This window comes from Notamacropus eugenii, chromosome 1 (assembly GCF_028372415.1).
Source record: "Notamacropus eugenii isolate mMacEug1 chromosome 1, mMacEug1.pri_v2, whole genome shotgun sequence".
In the NCBI taxonomy this organism is placed as follows: Eukaryota; Metazoa; Chordata; class Mammalia; order Diprotodontia; family Macropodidae; genus Notamacropus; species Notamacropus eugenii.
In genome coordinates, this window is record NC_092872.1 from 107,191,975 (window position 1) to 107,217,586 (window position 25,612).

Here is a 25,612-nt window from a genome sequence, read left to right on the forward strand (position 1 = left end):
AGGAAAATGCCATGCCATCATCATCAGTGCCTATGCTCCCACCATGACGAACACTGAGGAGGTCAAAGAAAAATTTTATGAAGACCTAGAGACCCTTATCATCAATGTGCCAAAAGAGGACAAGCTTATAATTCTGGGTGATATGCTAGAGTAGGCTCAGACTACCAGACTTGGCAGGGAGTTCTAGGGAGGAATGGAGTTGGAAACAGCAACAGAAATAAATGTCACTTGCTGTTGAAGACTGGAGTAACTAGGTGACACAGTGGGTAGCATTCTGGGCCTGGAGTCAGGAAGACATCTTTGTGAGTTCAAATCTGGCCTCAGACGCTTCCTAGATAAGCCCTTTTTGCCCCAGTCTTCTCATCTATAAAAATGAGTTGTTGAAGGAAATGGCAAACCATTCCCATGTCTTTGCCAAGAAAACCCCAAAGAGCAGATGTGGCTGAAAATGACTGAACACCCACTTTGTTAGTTAAGTGGACAGTCAAAGGAAAGAGACCAAGACTCAAATAAACTGGTGAAGTTCAGCAACTGGAGCCATCTTCTCAGATGGCTTCCTTCTTAGACTCCAGAAGTACGTCAGTAGGGAAGGTGCGTCGCTCACTTCCTTTGTAAATAAACAGAGAGACTAAAAGCCATGAAACTTTTCAAAGTCTTCATATTAAAACTTAAAGAGGAGTCGGTATAGGCTAAGAAAATGGCTTACTTCTTACTGAAGTCAGTGATTCAGTGAGACTCATGTGTCAAGTGATGTGAAGTTTGCTTCACTAAGCAATCTGGGGAAAGAGCATGGACATTTTGCTACAAGCCAGACTAAAAAGTGTATCTGATAAACATATAGTGAGGATAAGTTGAAACTTTGGTTGAATCCACTTTCATAAGTGAAGAATATAATGGCTATGACTTAAAAAACTATAGAAATAATCAACCATTCCATTTCCTAATGATCTGTCTGAAATAATGAAAATGTTGTGCTTTTCAAATCAGTATAACTGCTTAACTGAATGAATTAATAAATGATTTCATTAAATTTCTAATAAGTCTTAGAAAACCTACAGAAGGCACTTTTTTTTAATTATAGGTATACAAGAAGAAAATACCAGACCTATTGATCTAGTAAATTTAAGCTTATATTCTCTACATAATAAATTTGGGTAGAATAAAAATATAGATATTAAATAGCCTCATGTTGCTGACAAGCTAAAGTGACTTCAGGTTCAAATTTGTTAGGAAATCATAACCCATCTGAAAAAAACACACTAAATATTATATAAAGGCTATGACGATATAAAAGAAATTGCAAAATCAGTTGTACTTTCCAGAGTTCCTCATACAACATGCTTCATCTCCTATCTCCATGCCTTTCCATCCCTTAACTTCTCTTTCTCTTAGAAACCCTTCCTTCAAGATTCAGCTTAAATGTCATCTTTCTTCTCCTCTTCCTCTCTCTGTCTTCTCCCAATCCACCACTTTTCCCATTGCTTTAGCCTTCCCCTCTAAGGTGACCTTTTATCTACTCCATATATATAGAAGGCAGACTGTAGTGTCTGTTTTTCCTTTTCTTTGCTTCCCCAGTGCTTAATAAGTGTTATAGATTGCTTATTGATTGATGGGGAATAATTGGCATAATATGGACAAATAGACCATATACAGTCAAGGAAAGGAAAGAACATGATATTCAAAGTAAACTAGTAAACTATTCTAGGTGAGGTAGTGTACTGACCCTGGATTCAGAAATCCTGAATTCACAAGCTTGAGTTCAAATCTGGCCTCTGACACTTATTAACTGTATGACCCTGACCAGATCACTTAACCACTGTTGTCTTAGTTTCCTCAGCTGTAAAATGGGAGAGACAGGCATATGGTATAATAGTATTTAATAATAAAAATAACAAACGTATAGAGAACACATTATATATACACATATAGTATGTTTTATATATACATATAATACATATTATACACATATATAGAATACATATGTGTATATGTATATATACACATGTACACGTGTGAAATATAATGGATAATAACAATCGTACCTTGTTATAAGGATAATGAGATATTTGCAAAGAGTTTAGCCTGGAGTATAATAGGTCCTTAATAAATGCTTACTTCCAGTACTTAATAAATGCTTGCTTCCTTCCCCAAGAACAGTTTGAAATAAATGTAAACCCGTATATACATCTCTTCCGCAAAGACTAATGACATTGTAACTGCATCTTTAAAAGCAAATTAAGTTCAGGAGTTACAGTTTAACTGTCATTCTGGCAAGAGCTGACACAGATCTGAGTTTATTCTGTGGATGAGAAAAGTGTTAGGCTGTGCATCTATTAGTGTTAAGGAGAAGGTAGCAGCTGTATATGATAAATAGTGTGATTTCACTTGTGATATTTCTTACACCTGATAAAACTACTGAACTATTTAAATAGGTTTATAAATAGTTTGTTACTCTAATAATAAATCAGTCAGTAACACTGATATTTGTCTAAGTCTATGAGACTGGAATTTGAGATAGACCATATGTCCTGAAAACATTCTTTTGTGAGGGGAACATTAGGAAAATACCAACTTGGGTTTCTTAAAAAAAAATTACTGACCAAGTTAACAAGCAAGTTGTTCACCTCTTGGAGTTTCAGTTTTCCCTTCTGTAAAAAAGAGGGGGTGGGGAAAGATGGCCCTTGAGAGGTATCTTCCAGCTCTAAATTCTAAGAATGTAACATGAACTTAACAAATTTCGTCAAGCAGGAATGATCCATTCTCATATCCCAACAAGAGTCACTGTAATTTCTGAAAATGGTTGTGTCCAAGTAATGTTCAGGCATGTACAAGTTGGCATTTGACCCAGAATGAGGTTGACATCAGAGGTGTGGGAGGACATTGCAGAAAGGTTGACCTAGCTGAATTTTCTTCTTTGCCAGGACTCTTCCAGTGCCTCACTACCTCTGATATCTCAGGTCAAGGAAGGGGAAGGGGATTTATTGCTTTCCACAGTGTGTAATTACAATTTAAGACAGGACTCTCCTGTCTGGGAGAATCCACAAAGAGACACATAATAAAATGCATATACAGAAGGGCAAGTGTAATTAAATAGGGTATTAGTCATAATTCTCTAGTAGTGAAACACCCAGGAAATTACATGTGGTATAAGCTTTAGGGGTAAGCAAATTCATTACTCTGCATAGATAAAAACTTTTGTTGACTGAGGTGACTTACCCTGGCCTGTGGAAAATGGCTTCTGATGTAAAATCAAAGATTTTTATTTGAAAAAAATGTTAAGCGTTTTAGAGGACAGAGCCAAGATGACAGAGTAAAGAGAGGGACTCATTTGACCTTTACTAAATTTCCCTCCAAATACCTTGAAAATAATTCCTCAAAACAAATTCTGGAGTGGCAAAACCAACAAGAGGATGGTGTGAAACAATTTTCCAATCAAGACTGAAAAGGTCAACAGAAAAAGTCTGGATCACTTCACAGAGAGTGGAGGTCCAGCATGGGCCACACCCTAAAAAGCCAGCAGCAGGCTGTGCCCCTCAAGCCAACAGTGTACCAAGGAAGCGAGGTCTCAGATGTGACTGAATCTTTAGTAGCAACTTCTAGAGTTCTCAGCCACAGACAGTAAGGGGGTCAAATAGTTGATCAGAAGGAGATTACAGAGGACCCTTTGGGGGCACTGGGTGAAGGACTCTGTTGCATTTTCCATACTGGAATTTGGGATACAGGCCCAAGTTGCTGTACTTTAAGGAAAAGCACTAGTACACTAATCTCACAGCCACAATGGAGAGAGGACTCTGGTAATTGAGAGTGGAAAAGAGTTGGAATTTGCACACAGACCATAGCAAAGGTCAGAAGAGTGGTGACTGCACCTCTCCTTAGATTATATCACCTTGGAAGAACTGAATATGTAGAGGCTCCCAGAACTAGCTCTGAAAACAGCAGAGCAAAAACCTTGAAGCTTGGGACAGCGCCCCTCCACCCTGGGAGTAGAACCTAACTTTAACATAAAGTTGGAAATCAAGAAATAGGCTGGAAAAATAAGCAAGCAATAAAAAAAAAAGGAACCTAGGCAGCAAGCTCAGAACAAACGCAAAAGATTACATCAGAGTCAAAACAGCTATATGCAAAGTCTCAAAGAAAAACAAGTGAATTGGTGGCAGGCCTGGAAACATTTACTGAAAGAACTCAAAAGGGATTTCAGAAATCAAGTAAGAGAGATGAAGGAAAAACTGGGAAAAGAAATGAGAGTGAAGCAAAAGAATAATGAAAGAAGAATCAACAGTTTTGGTAAAGAAAACAAAAAAAATGGGAAAAAAAGTGCAAAAATTCACTGAAGAAAAATACTCCTTAAAAAGTAGAATTGGCCAAATGGAAAAGGAGGTACAAAAGCTCACTGAAGAAAATAATTCCTTAGAAATTAGAACTGGCAAAGTAGAAATTAATGACTCTGTGAGGCATCTAGAAACAATCAAACAAAATCAAATGAATGAAAAAAAGGGAAAAATTTGAAATACTTCATTGAAAAAACAACTGACCTGGCACAAGAGTGCCTAGTATGGTGTGCCTATATCAAAGAAGGTGCTGTGCTTTAAGAACAAAGCAGAACTGCAGTAGTGTAAAAGAAACATGAGCTGTACAAATTTAGAAACATCTCCATTCCAAATGTTCACATGGACTATTTGTGCCTGACTTGTAGTAGAGCCTTTTGAGGTTGTACTGACCTGATCAGCCACAGTCCAACAGGCTATAACTTGACCCTGACATAGTGATGTCATTTTGGTCCTCTCTTAGAACAAAGGATAACCACCAATTGATCTTAGGTAGGCTGAACTAATATAATAAACATGACAGTTCTACTAAATTAATTTATTTATTCAGTGTCATACCAACCAAACTACCAAAAATTATTTTATAGAGCTCAAAAAATAGTAACAAAATTCATGTGGAAGAACAAAAATCAAAAATATGAAAGGAATTAATGAAAAAAGTGTGAAGGAACACTCTGAAACTGTATTACACAGCAGTAATCATCAAAACAATCTGGTACTAGCCAAGAGATAAGCGTGGTGGATCAGTGGAATAGATTAGGTACACAATACACAGTAGGTAATGACCATAGTAATGTAGTTTTTATAAATCCCAAATCCCCATTTGTGAGACAAGAACTCAGTATTTGACAAAAATTGTTGAGAAAATCACAAAGTAATTTGGCAGAAACTAGATATAGAACACCATCACATACCATATACCAAGATAAGGTCAAAATGGGTACATGAGTTAGACATAAATGGTGATACCATAAAAACTGGGGGAGCATGGAATAGTTTACCTGTCAGATTTATGGATAAGAAAAGAATTTATAACCGAACAAGAAACAGAATTAAAGGATATAAAAGATGGATAATTTTGATTACATTAAATTAAAAGAACTTTGCAAAAAATCAATGCAGCAAAGATTAAAAGGAAAGCAGAAAACTGAGAAAAAAAAACTTACATCAAGTTTTTCTGACAAAAGCCTCATTTCTCAAATATATAGAAGATTGAGCCAAATTCATAAGAATACAAGCCATTTCCCAATTGATAAATGGCCAAAGTACATGAGCAGTTTTCAGAAGAAAAAAATCAAAGCTATCTCTAGTCATATGAAAAAAATGCTCTAAATCAGGCTTGATGAGAGAAATGCAAATTAAAACAACTCTGAGGTACCACTCCACACCTACCAGACTGGCTAATATGAAAGAAAAGGAAAATGACAAATTTTGGAGGGAATTTGAAACCCCTAATTTTTAAAAAAGGACTCTTAAAAACTCTTCATATGTATGATTGGAAAAAATAAAATATTAGAACACTAAAAAAAAAACAAAAACCCAGAATGTTAGAGACCACCCAGTTGAATAATTAAGAAATATTGTTATACTCAGTCCTTAAGAAATATGACTGTTGTTAAAAAAAATACCAATTAAAAATTTCCTGTATTCACTCAAGTATGATGAAAATTCATAAGAAAATTAACATGCATACAATTTGGAAATGAATGTGATGATCACAAGTGGTGACATTAAGAGAAAAATCACACCTTTCAAAGTTGTCTTTTAGAAGGTAATGAGAGTTAAGTGGCTACAGGGGCTAACTGTGTTCTCTAAATTTTTTTGTTTGGAGTAATTCAGTTTTCTCCCAATTGAATTCCTACTGGACATGTTTCAAAAAATAAAGATTTTAAATTGGCACACTACTGCAAGACACTCAGAAAAGGAGAATGAAACTGGGGATAGCCAGGAGATTGAGAACTAAGCTCAGAGAGAATTAAAATATTTACTGAGAGATGTCTTGCTTTTGTTTAGTTCTCTCTTTTCTTTCAAACCAGATCTAACACAAAACAAGACAAACAAAGTGTCTTTGATGGAGAAATCGTAACTTTGAAAATCACTTTTTCTAAAAAACAAATTTGATATACTTTTTTACTCTTGAAATGATCAATTTAACCATTATTGATACATTCCCTGATATAAGGTGAAAATACCTCTCCATGAGTGCTTTACAAAAAAAAACATCTCAATTTGTTCATACTTTAAGACTGCATATTTTCAAAAGATTACTCTATAAATAATGGTCTGGGAAAGCTAAAACTTCTAATGCTATACAAGTTTAAGATGGAGTCTCTCTGCACCAATTTTTCTTGGAAACATACTTTCAAAAGAAGATTTAAAAGCTATCTATAGGATCAGACTTCTCACCCTTCTTCGCAGTCTGTCTCTCTCTTCCCGGATCGCATTCATGGTGGCTTTGGTCCTGTTGAGTTCTTCCTCTTTGCTACACAACATGGCGGTCAGGCTTTCATTCTCTTCTCTTAGGCCAGCTAGTTCTTTTTCACATCGAGATCTCTCTTCAGCCAAACTGGGATAGAGATCCCGACCCAATACTCCCTCAATCTCTTCAACTGTCTACAAAAACCCAACGCAGAAAAAAGGAAAGATTAACTTTGGAGATAAAGGAGAGAGAAAAAAAAGCGTCATAAATAAATAAGAGCCCACCTGAGACTGGTACAATGATTGCTTTTAAAATGGTATTTAAGATTAATTATATTCTTACAAAACTTAAAATTTTTAATAATTTCCCTATTTTACAAATGAGTTTATTCCAGCAGAGAGAGGCAGTATAGTCATAAACTATGTTCAAAAATTTAATGAGTGGGAAAAACATTCTTTTTCCTAGGTTTACATCTATAAAGGCAATTGTAATGTTCAACATAAGTACTTTTTAAATTGTGTTATGTAATCTCAGTTGGGTCCTCACCATAGTAAGTCAATTCGTTTATTCTTCCCCAATTGTGTGACCTACCCTTCATAGAGATTGTTCTAATCTTTTTCTTCTCAAGTTTCTCACATTATTCCTTCCTCAATCTTCTCAGTTCAACATACCTCATACATTACTTGTGGGAATAGAGACCTCTGCTCAAAAACTCCCTTTTTTCTTCCTCTACATTTTAAAAAATGTTGACTTCAAACTTTTTTATATCCTCCTTTACTCCAATCTCTGATGAAGGGGTGACTCTTTTCCTTAATAAGGCTAACCCTTCTTCATTCCACTGCCTCCCAGCTGCTGGAGCAGACTGGACTCATTATCATCCTGACTTACTTTCTAAGTTTCAATTTTTCCCTATCTACTGGCTCTTTTCTTGAAATTTACACAAATCTGCATGCTAGAGGGAAAAAAAAAAAACAACCCAACATGTCATTATACCCTGTCATCCACTCAGGCTATCATCCTATGACTTTCTTCTCTTTCACAGTCCAGCTCTCAGAAAAAGCCATCAACAACCTTTATATCTACTTCTCTCACTCACTTCTCACCCTTTAGTAATCTGACTTTCAGTCTCATTACTCAACTGAAACTACTCTCTCTAAAGTTACCAATGATTTCTTAATAGCCAAATCTTCATGCATTTTCAAAGTTCACACTCATTCTTCTTAAACTCTTTGCTGCACTTGACACCACTGACTTTCCTCCCTCCTCGATGCCTTCTCCTTTCTGGGTTTTTATTAGGTTGCTCTTTCTCCTGGTTCATCTCCATCCTGCCTCCTTCTAAGTTGCCTTTGCTAGTTCATCATCCGGATCACATCCCCTAACTCTGGGCTTTATTCTGGATCATCTTCTCTTTTCTTTGTAGGAAAGGGAATAAACAACTATTAAGTGCCTACTATATGCCAGGCACTTTGTTAAGTGCATTATAAATATTATCTTATTTGATCTTTCACTTAGAGATCTCATCACCTTCTGCAATTTTAATTATTTCTACACAGATATTCACCAAATATATAAAAAACTAGTTGCACATCTCCAATAGCCCACTGGGTATTTAAAACTGGATGTCCCATGGGCATTTCAGTTTCAACATGTAAAAAAACTGAATTCATCTTTTGCCATAGGCCCCTCCTCTGAACTTCCTTATTTTTGTCAAAGGTATTATCGTTTTTCCAGTCACTCAGGTTCATGACCTTAATGTTATCCAAGGATATACTTGTTTTACTTGCCGTCATATCACACATCCAATCAGTTGCCAAATGTTGCTGTTTCCACACCCAAATTTCTAGAATGTCCCTTTAATCTCTACCCTCATGGCTATCACCCTAGTTTGGGCTATCATCACCTCTTGTCAATACTACTGCATTAGGCTAACTGATCCCTGCATCAAGTCTCTCCCCTTACAATCTACACACAGTTTCATCCTACATATAATTGTCAAAGTCAATTTCCTAAAGTGCCAATCTGTCCATGGTACCCCCTTAATCAACAAACTCCTGTCAATTTCTATGGATTCCAGGATCAAATATTAAGTTCCTGTTTGTTTTTTAGGAACTTTACAACCTAACTCGAAACTACCACACAAACCTTATTGATATCACTGTCTCATATTCTATGGTTCAGCCAAACTGTCTTTGCTGTTTCTCTCCTACAGCTCTCTATGTCTTATATCGGTACCTTTATATTAGATACCCCCATGCCTGAAATATGTTCCTTCCACACTCCCATCTTAGAATTCCTTGTTTCCTTCAAAACTCTGCTAAGGCACTACCTTTAAAATGAAGATTTTCCTAGTCCCCCCCAGCTATTAGTAATCTCTTCTACAAAAATTTATCTTTTGCCTGTTCTGTATTTTAAAATATAATTTAATGTACACATTTCTCAAAAAACAAACAAAACAAACCCTAAGCTCTATGAGAACAAAAGTTGCTTCATTTTTGTCTTTGGATCCCTAGCACCTTTCTTGGAACACAGTAGGCACTTAAGAGATGCTTATTACCTTTAAAACTCTAGATTAAGAATCTCAAAAATATATAAACTCAGGATCATATAATTCATCAACAAGCTGCTTCCTCATATAATTAGTAATCCTTAAATTCTGTGAAAAATATGTTGAATGCCTCATACAAAATCTGACTGGAAACTTCCCTGTTTATAGGTCCTTTAAAACCAATTCAGTGACAAGATAGGCTATTTCACTGTAATAGAGCTCTTCGTGCATCATAGGAACTCAGATTGCATGAATAAGCTTCAGTTCTGAAACAGGCAAAAACAAAATGGCCTTCTGTGATATAGGAGACAGACATGGTCTTTGATGGATTTGTGTCATTACAAAGCCTTCCTTAATAGTCTTTAGAAATGGGAGTTCACTATTATGTGTGTTCTTAAAAGGAAAGTAACTTGTGGGAAATTGGGACAAAAAGTTAACAATTTTTCTTGTTTTTTGAAATACTGTGTTAGTTTAGATGAAGGGCAAAGAAAATAAATCACGTAATGATAATCATAAGCTACTAACGGGCAAGGCAATTATACTGAAACATATTTACCAAACAGGATAGTCTAGGAGACCAGAATTTCCAAGCGGCTCCAGTGAATACCTTGCAGGTAGGTTTCAAACAAACAAGGCTAGGACAAAATCATGTCCACAGGGCTATGTTTGGGTATCACCACATTAAAAAAAAAGAAAGAAAGAAACATACTTCTGTGTCTTCTTTCAGTATATGAGAGCAATGATGATAACATGACTTCCAGTTTTAAGAGCTCATATTTTTAGACCTAATGCTCTTCTCAAAGAGGCCTGTTCATCCAAGTGAAGACAATTTATTGTCCATGTCACTCTCTCTGACTTGTGCTTAGGGATGATTGTAGTCCAGTGGTTTTAGGGGTCTCAGAAAGCTCTGCTGGCCTCTTTTTGCATTCCCTCCTACCTAATCGACACCACTGCTGCTCTTCTGCCCTGCCTTTAAGTTTTGAAGCTGTACTGGTTAAATACTTATTTAAGGTAAGTAATAAAGATCAATCATTGTATGTGCTAGTTTTCTTTGGGATAGTGAAGATTTTTTGATAAAAACATTTTCTTTAATTTATGGTCATTCCTTTCCAAACGCTGAACCAGATGGTGCCTTGATATAAGCAGCCCCCTGGTTATAACTTAAACATCTTTTACAACTATTCAGATTCTTACGTTAGGAGGCTCAGAAGCTACATCATATATGATGACAGGGTTTGGAATCAGGAAGCGTGATCAAGTTCTTCCTCTGACACTCGTTAGCTATGTGATTTTGGGCAAGGAAACTCCTTCGGTTTTATATACCAAGTATGAGTAGGCAATAATATGTTTAAAGGGCTCCCTTTTGTATTTGTATATTTATATCCTCTGTCAATAGGATATATGTATATATATATATATGTATATACACACATGCACACTTATATACATGTATGCATGTATATATACATAGACACGTACACACATATATATATACATACGTATGTATGTATGTATGTATGTATGTATATATATATATACATATATATATATATTCCAAGTTGTTTTTGTTATGAAGCTAATGACTTTTCACCAATCTAGCCACATTCTTTCTCACCCTCTACAATATGTCATCTGATCTCATCATGGTACTGAAATTGTCTTCTCCAATTACCAATGATCTCTTAATTGACAGATCTAATGGCCTTTGTTTGATTTTCAAACCTCTTGATCCCTCTGCAGCCTTTGACTATACTAATTACCATTTACTCCTGTACACTCTCTTTTCTCCAGGCTTTCGTGACATTCTTCTCCCCTGTTCTTCTTCTAACTAGTCCTCAATTTCCTTTGCTAGTTCATCATCCATGCCATGTCTACTGCACAAAAGTGTCCCTTAAGGAACTGTCTTAGGCTTCCTTCCTTTTTCTCTTTATACTATCTCACTTGGTGATCTCCTATGTGTTCAGTGATGATCCTCAGCCCTAGTGTCTCTCCTTATCAACAACTTCCTTTTCGATTATTTCAAGTTAGATGTCTCATAGCTCCAAACTCAACATGTCCAAAACAGAATTCATTATCTTTTCTTTAACACTCTCCTCTCCTCTGAGCTCCTCTATTACCATGGAGGGCACTATCATCCTAAAGCCACCCAGATCCACAACTTTGGTATAGTTCTCAACTCTTCTCATTCACTTCACATATCCAAACTGCTGTCAAGTCTTGTTTCTAACCTCACAGTATTTATTGGAAGGGTCCACTTTTCCCCACTCACTTAGCCACAACCCTAGTTCAGGTCTCTCAAATGCACTACTGCAGTACTTTTCTAACTTGTCTCCTTCCTTCAAGGTTTTCCCCACTACCATCCCTCATCTAATCAACTACCAAGGTAACTTTTCTAAAGTTCTTCAGATCTGTCTTACCATTTTACCCCTCCTTGCTTAATGAACTCCAATAGATTCCTTTTAACCTCCAGAATCAAATATAATGTTCTCTGTTTGGCATTTAAAGCATTTTATAATCTGGGCCCTTCCTAACTTTCTAATTTCTTTACGCTTTACTCCCTTTTCTAATCCAGCAATGCTAGACTAATTGTAATACTCCACTACTTAACTCTGTGCCTTTGTGCTGTCTATTTATTAAGTCTAGAATATTGTGCTGCTTCACATCTGTCTATGAGGTTCTTCTGGCCTCCTTTGAGACAGCTCAGATACCATTTTCTGTAGGACACCTTTCCAGTTGCCCCAGCTGCCTCTCTCAGCACACCTTCCATCTATTCTTAATCATCTAATCTTGTATGTTGTTTTCCTCATGTAATCTTAGAATATCCTCGAGGACAGGGGCCATTTTTGCCTGTGTTTGCATTTTTAGTACTATCCACCTACCACTACCTTAGTAGGTCCTTTAAAGATGCTTGTTGACTCGCAGATTTTTCTCTCTTGTAAATTCTGATATGCATTTATAAATGGAGATATCATGGAACGGACACTGGCTCTGGAGTCCAAGGAAGGGCCTAGGTTCAAATTCCTCTTCTCATGTTTACTACCTATTTGACCTTGTGTAAATTACTCGACCTCCCAGGGCTTCAGTTTCCTCTTCTGTAAAGTAGTGATTGGATGGCACATCTGAAGTACCTTCCAATTTCAGGTCTATGGTCCTATCATAGAGCATATCAGAATGCTAGCTGGGACGAAGTCTGCAGACTTTGGAACATGGCATTGGCTCTTTATGACTATAACTAATCTAAAAGCTAGACTCAAACTTACTTTGGTCTTAGTAGCACCATGAATTAAATGATATTCTTGAAAGAAGCAATAGGGCTTCCATGGTGATTAATATAACATAGCAACTGCTAGGACACTGAAAGAATCTGGCTCAACATTTAAATAACTTAATTATATCTGTGTAAATTGCTCATTGACTGCACAATAAATGAACTCAGCTGTCTACTTTATGGACGTTACTACTTTAATTTAATGAACTGATCATCTGTTCTCTGCTTGGTGGCACAATACACTGTGCATGGTTTTCTTTATTATATCTGCTACCCAAATGGAAGTGTGAATAATGTGGGAGAGGATGCCTTCTCATTATAACCTTTGAAATGACGTCACAGATCTGTGATTTTGTTCTGGTTACCTTAATAGCCAAATCACAGTGTTCACTTGCAGTGGTAAGCTGTTCAATATGTCTGTCCACCTCAGCCACTGAAAGACCACAGCTACTCTTTTTCCTCCCACAGACGACATTCTCTAGCCCAGTCAGTACTCTTTGCAGTTCTGAGTTGAGATCGCTGCAATTATCTGTAAAAAGGAGAATTAAGTGCATTTGGCATGTATGTCAAGGAGCTTCCTCTTTCTTTCCCTCTGTTGCAAAAGGTACCCATGAAGGTAATTCAAAATGTCACATGGCAATTTGACACGCTGAGATTTAAATATCATCCAATCACCCAACCACCAATTTAAGCTTAAAGGCCTTCTGTTGTTCCCAAGCCAACAGTTCCAGAACTGGATTGCTATGCAAACAACCATACCTTCCTTTTAAATTCCCCTTTCCTTTCACTGACAGTTGAACAGATATTTTTGTGATCTCTTTTTAGTGCTATGCCTCAGATTTGCAGGATTCTTTGACAAGTTTCAAAATCAGGAGTCAGTTGGAATATGCAAAAAAGAACAGTGGATGTAAAATCAGAGAACTTGGGTTCAATCTTGGCTCTGCTACTTGTTATCTGCGTGGCCTTGGGCAAGTCACTTTTACCTGTCTGAGCCTTATTTTCCTTATCTGTAAAATGAAGCTACACAAGATAATTTCCAAGGTTTTTTCCAACTCTAAAATCCCATGGCCTATATTTGTGACTGGAGTGCTTCATGAGATTCCAAAGGCTTAGAATTGCAGCATTATAAATCTAGTGAGGATTATGATTATCCAGTCCCATCGGCCAGAAGAGGGATGCTGCAGATGAGTCAGCATATTAAAGGAGAACTAGAATTAGTAAAACAGTGACCAGACTTGTCTTCCCAAATGAAATCTGCAAAATAGTTAGAAATGTAGTCAGATGACAATGCTAATGTTTATTCATAGAATCAATGCATTGCATGTAATTAAATGTCTTCACTGATGCATGTTGTGTTGGGAACAAATATCCAACAAGGTCTCTTCATTCACCCCACCCTCAGCCCCTATAGGTCAGGCTAGTTTTTCCCGAAGAGCAACAAAAGCTGTCCTTGTAATCTGTTTGCCCTAGGGAGCTAAGGCTCTAGCTGCCTTCCTTGATCCAGCTTCCTGGTAGCATCTGGCAATGACTTTGACTTTCTCATTATTTGAGGGTATTACCAACGAATTTGAGTCAGGGCCCTTAAGACTTGGCCAGAGTCCCAAGACCAAGTGACACCCTCCTTTGATGACCACATGTATTTCCATATGGAGATGGGGATGAGGGTTGGGGGGGCCAAGTTTATCTAAGCTAAGTGCTGCAATGCCTTAAATATCCCTTCTATACTACGGCTAAGTAAACTCCTCTTGTTAAGTGAAGAATGACCTACTGGATTCTCATTTCATTCCAACACTGAAACTAAACAAGAAGGAGAGCCATCTAAGGAAGGCCTATCCCTTACACACATTAATTACTTTATGCATTAAGTATGTTCTTGTTTTATAATTTTCTTGCTGTATTTGTATTTGTTTTAGTTCTCTGTATGTACTATAGTGAAATTAGTCTATGCATAATTTTCTTTTTAAATTACACAATTTTGATGTTTTGTATATTTTATTACACTGTATGCCACTGATAAGTATATTTCCTCTAATCCTGTTAGCTGCTTGTTTTAATATGCATTACTGTTGTAACAAGGGTATGTAATATTAGTTTCCCTAATATAATTTAGACCTGTAGTCATTTAAATAGACTACTTTGTACTAGACTTATGGTGTATACATTTATATTAAATTTATTTTTATTTTTTAAAATTCTGAATTAAATCATAAAATAATTATTTCACTACACAGAAAACATTGCATATGAAAATATGAGTCTCATATTATAGCTTGCTTTTCTTAAGTATGTTCAACATATAACTTCCAATGCCTTCCTGCTTGTCAGTGGTTCTTTTTGGTCTTTGGTCTCAATCACCCCTTTCTTCCTCCCTAACATCACTCCTTCCCTTCCCTTGTCCTATGCTCTCCTCTCCCCTCCAATCCTCCTCCTCATTGAACAAAAAAAACAAAACCACTGTCACATGGATGAATGTATGTATATAAATATACTTACACATACATACATACAGAGAGAAAGAGAGAGAAAACCAAGGAAAAAGGAAGAAGGAAAAAAATTAACATTGACTAAAAATAGAGAACTGGATAGATGGAGTAGACTAGATCAGAGGGAAGAAGGAACAATGGAACCCAATGTTTGATAAACTAGAAAATGTAATTTCCTTAGGAAAGAACTCTTTATTTGATATTAAAAACAAAATAATTGCTGGCAAAACTGGAAAACATCCTGATGAAAATTGGCTTAGACAAACATCTTAAACCATTTTTGACAAAAAATTGAACGTAGATAGGTGACCTCTTAATATTAAAGATCTTGCTTTAAAAAAATTAGAAGAAAAACAGATCATATATCTTTAACAGCTATAAGTAGATATATTTGTAACCAAACAAGGGATAGTTATGATTGCAAATGATAAAGCTGATAATTTTGATTGAATAAAAGGAAGTCACTGACAAGAAGTTACTGTCTCCCTACATATCTATCTATCTATGTATAAGCAGCATTTCTGTGGTACAGAAATATAATGGAATATTACTGTTCTATAAGTAATGATGAATATAATGACTAGAAAATCATGGAAAGATTTATACGAACTGATGCAGAAGAAAGTCAGCAAAGGCAAGGAAAACAATAAACACAACGACTGCAACAGTGTAAATAGAAGGAACAATCTAAAAGCAATAACAATGAATGTTATAAAATTACTCAGACAAGAAAAACATGGTTCCAAAGAAGAGAAGTAATACCCTTCTACTGCACTCCTTTGCCAATGGGTAGGTCCATGGGCATGGAACAATGGAAGTTTTCAGACTTTTTCAATAAATTTATTGGGTTTGCTGATTTTCTTCTTTTTTTCTTTAAATATATCATTTCTTATATGGGACGGCTCTCTGGGATAGGGGAGAAAAAAAACTAGAAGACATTCAGTTTATATAAAAATATCAATAAAAATATATTTCTTAAAAAGAGTCTTAGCTCGAGAACACTTGTTACCCAATTTAAAGGCCAAAATTAAAGGCCAAAATATTCTTGAGACACAAGCTTATTTATACAAGTTTATTCAGTCTAAGAAATTTTAGGAGAGCATTTTTGAGTGCCAGGGTTTTTTAAAAATGCCTACTGAATGCTTAAATGGTTACTTACAAATGTGCAAAGAACCAAGGTTTGCCCACATGTCATTTCCTTGGTTGCGTTCCAAAATTTTCATACACCAAGCACATGTTTTGTTAAAAAAAAAAAAATCAAACAACCAACAAAGGCATTGTATGTGTTTAGCTTCCATCCTGAGGACATAGTATTTCAAGAGCCCTAAAATTCTGAAAAGTAAGAAAACACAGGATCTCAAAAGTCCTAGTTAAAACTATTCACTAGATTTACAAAATTCTAAAGGTTTTAAGAATTCTATTTGTTCTCTTTATAGAGATTAATGACTAATGTGTGCTACTCCGTTTAGCAAATTTAGAAAAACAATCCTACAGATTAATAGCACCTACCTCCCAGGGTTACTGTGACGATTAATCAATCAATCAATAAACATTAAATACCTATCATGTGCCAGGTACTATGCTAAGCATTTTATAAATGTTTATTATTAATTATTTTCTACTGAAATAGTCTACTTAAAAGCAGGCACATCAAAGCCTATCTCCTATGGAAAGTCGTGTTGTTACAGTATATCAAATAATAATAATGTGTTTGATTATGTATGTTTGCCAAATCTAACCCACAAATAGTGTATCTGTGGTAATACAACTGCTCCACTAAATGCCTCTTTCAGCACCAGAGACAACTATAGTTCCAGAATTCTATTTCAGAATTTTCAGGCCATGAAAGACAGAGTAGGAGGCTAACTTTTCATTTTCATTACTCAAAGAGAGAGTAGTACAAAAGATAAACATTAAATGTTAGAAAGAAAAGCAAAAGGGAGAGGTAGAATGGGGAAATTTTTCTCACAAAAAAGATGCATGCAAGGAAGAGTTTTTACAATGGAAGAGAAAATGGAGAGGGGGTGGCAAGCAATGCGGTCATCAGAATTGGTTCTTGCAGGGAGGAATAGGTGTATATATATATTCAGATGCATATAGAAATGTAATTTACCCAAATGAAGATTACAAGAGAAATGGAAGAGATTACAAAAGGGAGGGCAGATGAAGGGAGGGTGTGGCCAGAGGCAAAATAGACTTCTGAGGAGAGACAGGATAAAAAGGAAGAAAAAAGAAGATAATGGAATGGAGGGAAATACACAGTAATCACAACTGTGAATGTGAATGGGATGAGCTTGCCCATAAAAGAGAAGTGGATAGTAGAATGGATTAGAAACCAGAATCCAACAATATGCTGTTTACAAGAAATACATTTGAAACAGACATACATACACAGTTAAAATAAAGGACTGGAGTAGAATCTAATAGGATTAAGCTGAAGGAAAAATTAAAAATGGGAGGGACAGAAATCATGCTCTCAGACAAAGCAAAGGCAAAAATAAACCTAATTAAAAGAGAAAATCAAGGAAGCTATGTTTTGCTAAAAGGTACCATAGACAAAGGGGCAGCTAGGTGGTGCAGTGGATAGAGCACCAGTGCAGAGTCAGGAGGACCTGAGTTCAAATCTCACCTCAGACACTTGACACTCACTAGCTGGGTGACCTTGGACAAGTCACTTAACCCCAATTGCCTCGTCCTGGGTCATCTCCAGTTATCCTGATGAATCTAGTCATTGGGTTCAGATGGCTCTGGAGAAGAAGTGAGGCTGGTGACCTGCACAGCCCTCCCTCACTCAAAACAAAGTCAAGTGCAAGTCATGTCATCATGTCTCTGATGGTATGGTCTTTTTTGGCAACGAAGGATGAACACACATCATAGACGATGAGGTCATATCAAAATTTTTTACAACAAATTTCTCTGATGAAGGCTTATTTCTCACATGTGTAGGGAATAAAAGAATAAAATTTATAAAAAGGGAGGCATTTCCCAATTGTTAAATGGCCAAAGGATATAAACAGACAGCATTCAGAAGAAGAAAACAAGGTTATCTGTAGTCAAAAAAAAAAAGCTCTAAAAATCACTATTGATTAGAGAAATCGGAATTAAAATAACTCTAAGAAACTACCTAACAGCAGAAATGACAAATGCTGAAGGGGATGAGGGAAATAATGTACAATAATGAACTGTTGGTGGAGTAATCATCTGGTCCAGCCATTCTGAAGAATAATTTGTGACAATGTCCAAAGGAATATAAAATTCTGCATACCCTTTGACCCAGAAATAGGACTAGTAGGTCTGTATAAAAATATTTAAAGCAGCTCTTTTTTTGGTGGCCAAGAATTGAGAATCAAAGGGATGTCCATCTACTGAAGAATGATGGAACAAGTTGTGGGCCAGCACTCAATCCAGTAAGGCACCTAAGGTCCTCAAGCATTTTCCTCATTATGATATTGAAAAGTGGGGTCAATTATTGGATGCAACAGTTAATATAATTAGGATAGAATCAAGCTCTGAGGGATGAGCTTGGGGGAAAAGTGCTTTTGACTATATGAACACATGATACCTATCATTGGCATCAAGAGGAAGTTCTTTAGGATGTATCAGATATCCTTCCCAAAGGTCAATACAATGTTAGAAACAACACACCTAGAATGACCAGGCTGTGTTTTTTCTCTTTTTAAATGATGTGCTACAATTATGGAAGATCCCTGGAAGTCCTTATTCTTCAGCTAAAATAATCAAGCTTTCCTAAAGGCTGATATCAAGCAGATCATGTTACATATGCTCTCAAAACTGGGCACTACCTGACATATTTCTTAGATAAAGGTCTGATATCGACAATATAAAGGTAGCACAAACATACATACACATGTGTGCGTGTGTGTATATGTATACATGTGTGTATATGTGTGTGTGCATGCGTGTATCTAAAGCCAAAATCCATTTCCTAATAGATGAGCAGTCAGAGGACATGGACAAACAATTCTTGAAAGAATTGCAAACTATTAAGAACCATATGAAAGAATGCTCTAAATCGCCAATAAGAGAAATGTATTCAAAACCACCTCACACCCAGTAAACTAGCAAGAACTACAAAAGACGGAAATAGTATATTCTGGAGAGTTTGTGGAAAGATCAATGCATGTTGGTTGGGTTGTGAATCCATAAAGACATTTGGAAAGAAACTGTAAATAAGGGGACAAAGATGTCCATACCCTTTGTTCCAGAGGTTCTATTACTAGGCTTATAACAGAAGGAGATCATTGATAGGAACAATGTCTCTAAATAGACCAAAATATTTATAGCAACCCTTTTTGTGGTAGCAAAATAAAGGATATATCCATCAACTGGAGAATGGAAAAACAAATCATGGGACATTAATGTAAAGGAATATTACCATTCTATAAGAAACAATGAAGATAATGAATACAGAGAAGAAAGATTAATGCGAACTGGTGTAAAGAGAAGTAAGGAGAGTAAGAAAATATATGCGATGACATTACAATGTAAAAGGAATGAACAACTTGAAACGATCAAAAGTAAATTTTATAGGGGGTGGCGTAAAGATGGCAAAGTCAAGAAAACATAATTACCAAGTTTTCTCAACATTTCTACCTAAACAATTTGAAAAGTGCATCAAAGCAAATTCTAAGTGGGATAACTAACAAAAAAAAAAGGCATGGGGTGTCATTTTTCCTAGTCAAGAGAGCTTAGGAGGACAGAAAAATCTGCCTAAAAGCATGGTAGAGTGGAGCAGCAGTTGTGAGCTTTGAGCTTTGGAGGTTATGGCAGGAACAGCTATGCTCTGTGCCCAGGGACAGTAAGGGAACTGAACACTTAATCAAAAAGAGATTATAGGACGCAGAACAAGGAGGCATTTGGCAACTCCACTGCATGTTACCAAGTTCATGTTTACAGTTTCAGAATGGAGAGGTATTTTACTGTTATAGGTCAAGAATATTACCAGTAATAGATTAGCAACATTAAAAACAATCTGGTACAGACTTAGAAATAGTGCTGGATCAGTAGAACATATTAGGTACACAGTTCATTGTGGTAAATAACTATACTGATTCAGCATTTGGTAAACCTAAAGATCCAAGTTTCGGATGAAAAAATTCAGTATTTGACAAAAACTGATGGGACAATTGGAAAATAGTATGGCAGAAACTAGGTACAGACTAACATCTCACACCATATCCAAAAATAAGGTGAAAATGGGTACACAAGTTAGATAGGAAGGGGGATCACATAAGCATATTAGGAGAATGTGAAATAGCTTACTTGCCAGATCTATGTAAAAGGGAAGAATTTAGAACCAAACAAGATATAGAGAGCATTACAAAATGCAAAATGGGTAATTTTGATTACATAAAATTTAACACATTGTACACAAACAAGACTAATAAAATTAGAAGGAAAGCAGAAAACTGGTGGAGGGGAGAATTCATAGCAAATATCTCTGATAAAGGCCTCATTTCTCAAATCTATAGAAAACTGAGTAAAATTTAGAAAATGCAAGTCATTCCCCAATTAATAAATGGTCAAAGGACATTAATATGTAGTTTTCAGACAAAGAAATCAAAGTTATCTATAGTCATATGAAAAAATGTTCTAAATCACTATTGACTAGAGAAATGTTAATTAAAACAACTCTGAGGTATGACCTCGCATCCATCAGATTGTCTAATATGACGAAAAGGGAAAATGATAAATGTTGGAGAGGAAGTGGGAAAAATGGGACACTAATGTACTGTTGGTGGAGTTCTGAACTGATCCAACCATTCCGGAGGGCAGTTAGGAATTATGTCCAATGGGCTATCAAACCATGCATACTTCTTATTACTATAGTAACACCACTACTAGGTCTGTATCCCAAAGAGATCATTAAAAGGGAGGTAAAGAACCTATTTGTACCAAAATACTTATAGCAGCTCTTTTTGTGGTGGTGAAAAAATTGGAAATTGAGGGGATGCTCATCAATTGGAGAAGGGTTGGAAAAATTGTAATGTACGGTTTTAATGGAATATTATTGTTCTGTGAGAAATGACAAACAGGATAATTTCAGAAAAACCTAGAAAAACTTACACGAACTGATGTTGAATGAAGTGAGCAGAACCAGGAGAACATCATGCACAGTAATAGCGATACTGTATGATGTACAACTGTGAATGATTTAGCCATTACCAGGAATACAATGATCTAAGACAATTCCAAAGGAACACATAATGAAAAATGCTATTTGCCTCCAGAGAAAAAAGTGATATGACCTGAAAACAGCCCAAAGGATTATATTCAGTTTTGCTGAGTAGGCTATTCTTGGTTGAAATTCCAGCTCCTTTGCCTTTCAAAATTATCATTCCAAGTCCTCCATCCCTATGGTAGCTGCTAAACCCTGTGTGATCCTGACTGTAGCTCTACAGTATTTGAATTATATCTTTCTGGCAGTTTGGAGCATTTTCTCCTTCACCTGGGAGCTTTCGGATTTGGCTATAATATTCCTGGGAGCTTGCATTTTGAGATCTCTTTTAGGTGGTGATTGGTGGATTCTTTCAATTTCTGTTTCTCCGTTTGGTTCCCAATATAATCAGAGGTGAAGCAAAGATGCCCATTATCAACGCTATTCCTCAATATTGTACTAAAAATGCTAGCCATAGTAATAATAGAAGAGAAAGAAATTGAAGCAATTAAAATAGGCAGTAAAGAAACAAAACTAGCACTCTTCACAAATGATATGATGGTACACTTAGAGAACCCCAGACAATCAACTAAAACACTATTTTAAGAAATTAACAACTTTGGCAATGTTGCAGGATATAAAATAAACCTACATAAATGATCAACATTTGTATACATTACCAGCAAAGTCCATCAGGAGCAGAAAGAGTTTCCATTAAAATAAAGGTAAACAGTATAAAATACTTGGGAATCTACTTGCCAAGACATATCTGGCAACTAAAAGAAAACAATTACAAAATGCTTTTCACACACATAAAAACAAACATACAACTGGAGAAACATTAATTGCTCATGGGTAGGCCAAGCCAATATAACTAAAATGACAATATTACCTGAATTAATTTACTTATTAAATTAATTTACTTATTATTATATCAAACTACCAAAGAATTATTTTACAGAGCTAGAAAAAATAATAACACTCCTCCAGAAGAACAAAAGGGAAAGGATAGCAAAGGAATCAACGAAAAAAAGTGAAAGAAGGTAGCTTAAGCAGTGTAAGAGTTCAAAGAATATTACAAAGTGATAATCATCAGAACAATCTGGTACAGGCTAAGGAACAGAGTAGGGGGTCAACAGAATAGATTAGGTAGAGCAGGAAAGGACTATAGGCACCTAGTATTTGATAAACCCAGAGATCCAAGTTATTGGGGTAAGAAATCACTATTTGATAAAAATTTCTGGGAAAAATGGAGAGCAGAAACTATATAGAGACCCACATCTCACAGTGTATACCAAGATAAACTCAAAATTGGTACATGATTTAGACACAGTGAATGATATAATAAAGATATTAGAGGAATATGGGGAAAAAATTACTTGTCAGTTCTATGAAGGTAAAAAAAGTTCATTCCCAAAGAAGAGATAGAGGATCATGGGATATGAAACATATTTTTGATTACAATAAACTGAAAATATGTTGCTCAAACCAAAACAATGCAGCCAAAATTAGAAGGAAAGCAGAAAACGGGATTTTTTTTTACAGTAAGTTTCTATGATAATCAAGGACTCATTTTGAGTGTAAACTAAGTAGAAGTGTTGATGGAAAATGGAGTTACTTGAAACATTTTGAATCTTCTATAAAAGAAGGTTTTTGGAAGAATTTATTGCTCTTCCCTCCAGCCCTCCAATCAGAGAAAAAACTGAGGGAGCTGAGATGTTGAACATCAAAAGTTGAGTGCATCTACAAGGTGATGAGCTTTCAGGTGACCAGCTTATCTTGTTGGGGGAGGATGAAGCAATAATGTTCCATAGCATGGAAACCAAGTAGAGCTTCTCAATTTCACATATCATCACTGGCAAGAGTAGATACAAATGCAGAGCACACTAGCAGAGATTGTAGACATGTAGGGAACACACATTGCCAATCCAACTCACACCTCACACTGTAGGATCCTGATAACTTCACTCTTTACCATAAAGTCCTGGGGTCTAGTGTCTCCTAGCTGGACTTCTTGGGCTTGCTCTCTTTTGGGCTCAATGGGTAAATGGCTAAGCTGCAAGATGATATTGCCAATTGATGGGAAAAGAAATTCTCCCATCCTCCACTGCACTCTTACAGAGGTGCAACGAAAAGTGCAAAGAACTCAATTCTTCCTTCCTCTACGGAAAGGCCTCTTCTCATGAGCCAGAGAAACCCAACTTCTCAGAGCTGGCTCTTGCTTCTTAAACACCACTAAGGCTGTGGCTAATCCTTCAGCATGTCAATGGCTAAACCTCCCTATATTTCCTTTATAGGGAGTTGTTTGAGAAACTTCGTCAAACCTCCAGAAAAAGTAATGATGTATAAATACTTCCTTATGTTTTCTTTACACTGGACAAAGTCTAAAAGAACTGTTTATGATACAGCCTTTTACGTCAAGGTCATGTATCTATCTGGAGTTTACCTGCTCCTGTTAGTTCACCTGAAGACATTATTTATTCTTTGCCCTCCTGGTTTAAATTCTCAGATCAATATTTCCTACACATAACATGCACTGCCCCTATAAACAGTTCCAGTCTTGTTGTAATGTTGGTAAGTATTATAAGCTCACTGATTTAGGGGTAGAAGAGATTTTGGAGATTAATGCTCTCCCTTTGCATCTGAGGACACTCAGGCCCAAAAGTTAACTGACTTGACCAAAGTCACACACAAAGTGACAGAGGCAGAATTCAAACTCAAGTACTTTAACTCCAAATCCAGTGCTGTTTTGCTAAGAAACTCACCCATGTCGGCAGTAACCATGGTAGATTGATTCTCAGGGATGGAGACGGATGTTTGGTCTTGATCCAAGCTTCGAGAATCTTCATTGACTTCGTGTTGACTTTGACTGAGCTCTGATCGAAACTCTGAGTACTCATCTTCTTCCCTAAACAAAGGAAAGAGTCAGTAAGATAACCCACAGTGGAAGGACCAGGAGAAAGTCACTGGAGCAAGAGAAAATGAGGCTAGAGACACACATGGTAATGAATTCTTTCCCAAGCATTCACACAGATAAGGGAAGATTCCTTTTCTAACAAATAAATGCCTACATTCCAGACTTAGGTAGTGGAACAAGGACTGATGTTATGCGTACAAACATGCAATATGGGCCGACATATTCACTTATGGAATAAAATGGAGTATAAATTATTGAAATGGAAAATACTTTAACCTGGAGTCTAAAGTTATAGCTACTGAATAATTTCAATTCAAGTGGGGGGAAGGCTGTATACACTAGCACTCCAGCACATAAAACACAGAATATGTACAGGACATATCGAGCAGTTTCCCAACATCTCCTGCTGATAGGACTTTTCTCTTATATTTCAAACTTCAACATTTCAAACTCAACTAGATGCTGCAGGATTTATATGGAAAAGTAATTCCAAGAAATACTCCACTGAGTGTCCCATGAAAGTTGCAGAAAAGAAAGGGAGATGGTAGAGAAAAGGAAACAATGGGAAAACATTTAACCTCAAGATATATTAAATGAGATATCAATTTTCACATGTATTCACTAATAAGGAGGAAAACTTATAAGCTCATTCATGTTTCCTTTCTAAAATCTCTCTCTCTCTCTCTCTCTCTCTCTCTCTCTCTCTCTCTCTCTCTCTCTCTCTCTCCCCCTCCCTCCCTCCCTCCCTCCCTCTCTCATAAACACACACACACACACACACACACACACACACACACACACACACACACACACACTGATTATATGGGTAACTAAAGGCACTGATAACTACATAACTACAGTATCAGTATTGAACTGATGATTCAGGAAGAAAACCTATAACCACTGAACACAGGTACAAACAAAGCAAAATTAAATCCTTCTGAATCATTCCTAACACTTAACCCCAAACAACATGAACTAGAAATGTGTCAATTATGGGACAAAAATATAGGTTCAGGTTCCAAAAATAAGCTATTATTAGGTAGCAAACAATAAATATCTCTGGACAAAAAGAAATTAACAACTGTTTCTAGAGATTTTTGGTCAAAAGAAGACTTATTTTTGTTTATTTTTAAAATTTTATTACGTACACCACTGTTTCCTTGCTAAATCCTTTGCAGGCTATTGTTAAGTAAACTCCTTTTCTTATATAGAGTGTCTCGTTTTGTTCCAATTTCAAACCTAACTCACCAGACTAAACTGAGGCAGCCCTGGCTCAGAAGCTCTAAGTTGGATAAAACAGGATTTAGAGAAACAAAGGACATTAGTCTTAGCTCATCTTGTCCAAACAGGAGAGGAAACTGAGGACGAGAGAAGTGATGTGACTTGTCCTAGGTCATACCAACCATAACAGAGCTGGGACTCAAACCTAAATCCTCCAAATCCCAAAACGCTGAATTTTCCCTTATACCATATT

The 25,612-nt window shown here is 36.3% G+C and overlaps 1 protein-coding gene across 5 annotated transcripts in view; it reads right to left on the reverse strand.

The window, feature by feature from the left end:
• Nucleotides 1-25,612, reverse strand: part of MCC (MCC regulator of WNT signaling pathway) — a 261,755-nt gene that overhangs the window by 84,028 nt on the left and 152,115 nt on the right. For all 5 annotated transcript variants that reach the window (XM_072611670.1, XM_072611662.1, XM_072611655.1 and 2 more), the window contains exons 4-6: nucleotides 23,984-24,126; nucleotides 12,923-13,086; nucleotides 6,732-6,938 (exon numbers count right to left, since the gene is read on the reverse strand). In XM_072611670.1, the coding sequence (XP_072467771.1) occupies nucleotides 6,732-6,938; nucleotides 12,923-13,086; nucleotides 23,984-24,126 (514 nt within the window). The remainder of the gene's footprint in view (nucleotides 1-6,731; nucleotides 6,939-12,922; nucleotides 13,087-23,983; nucleotides 24,127-25,612) is intronic.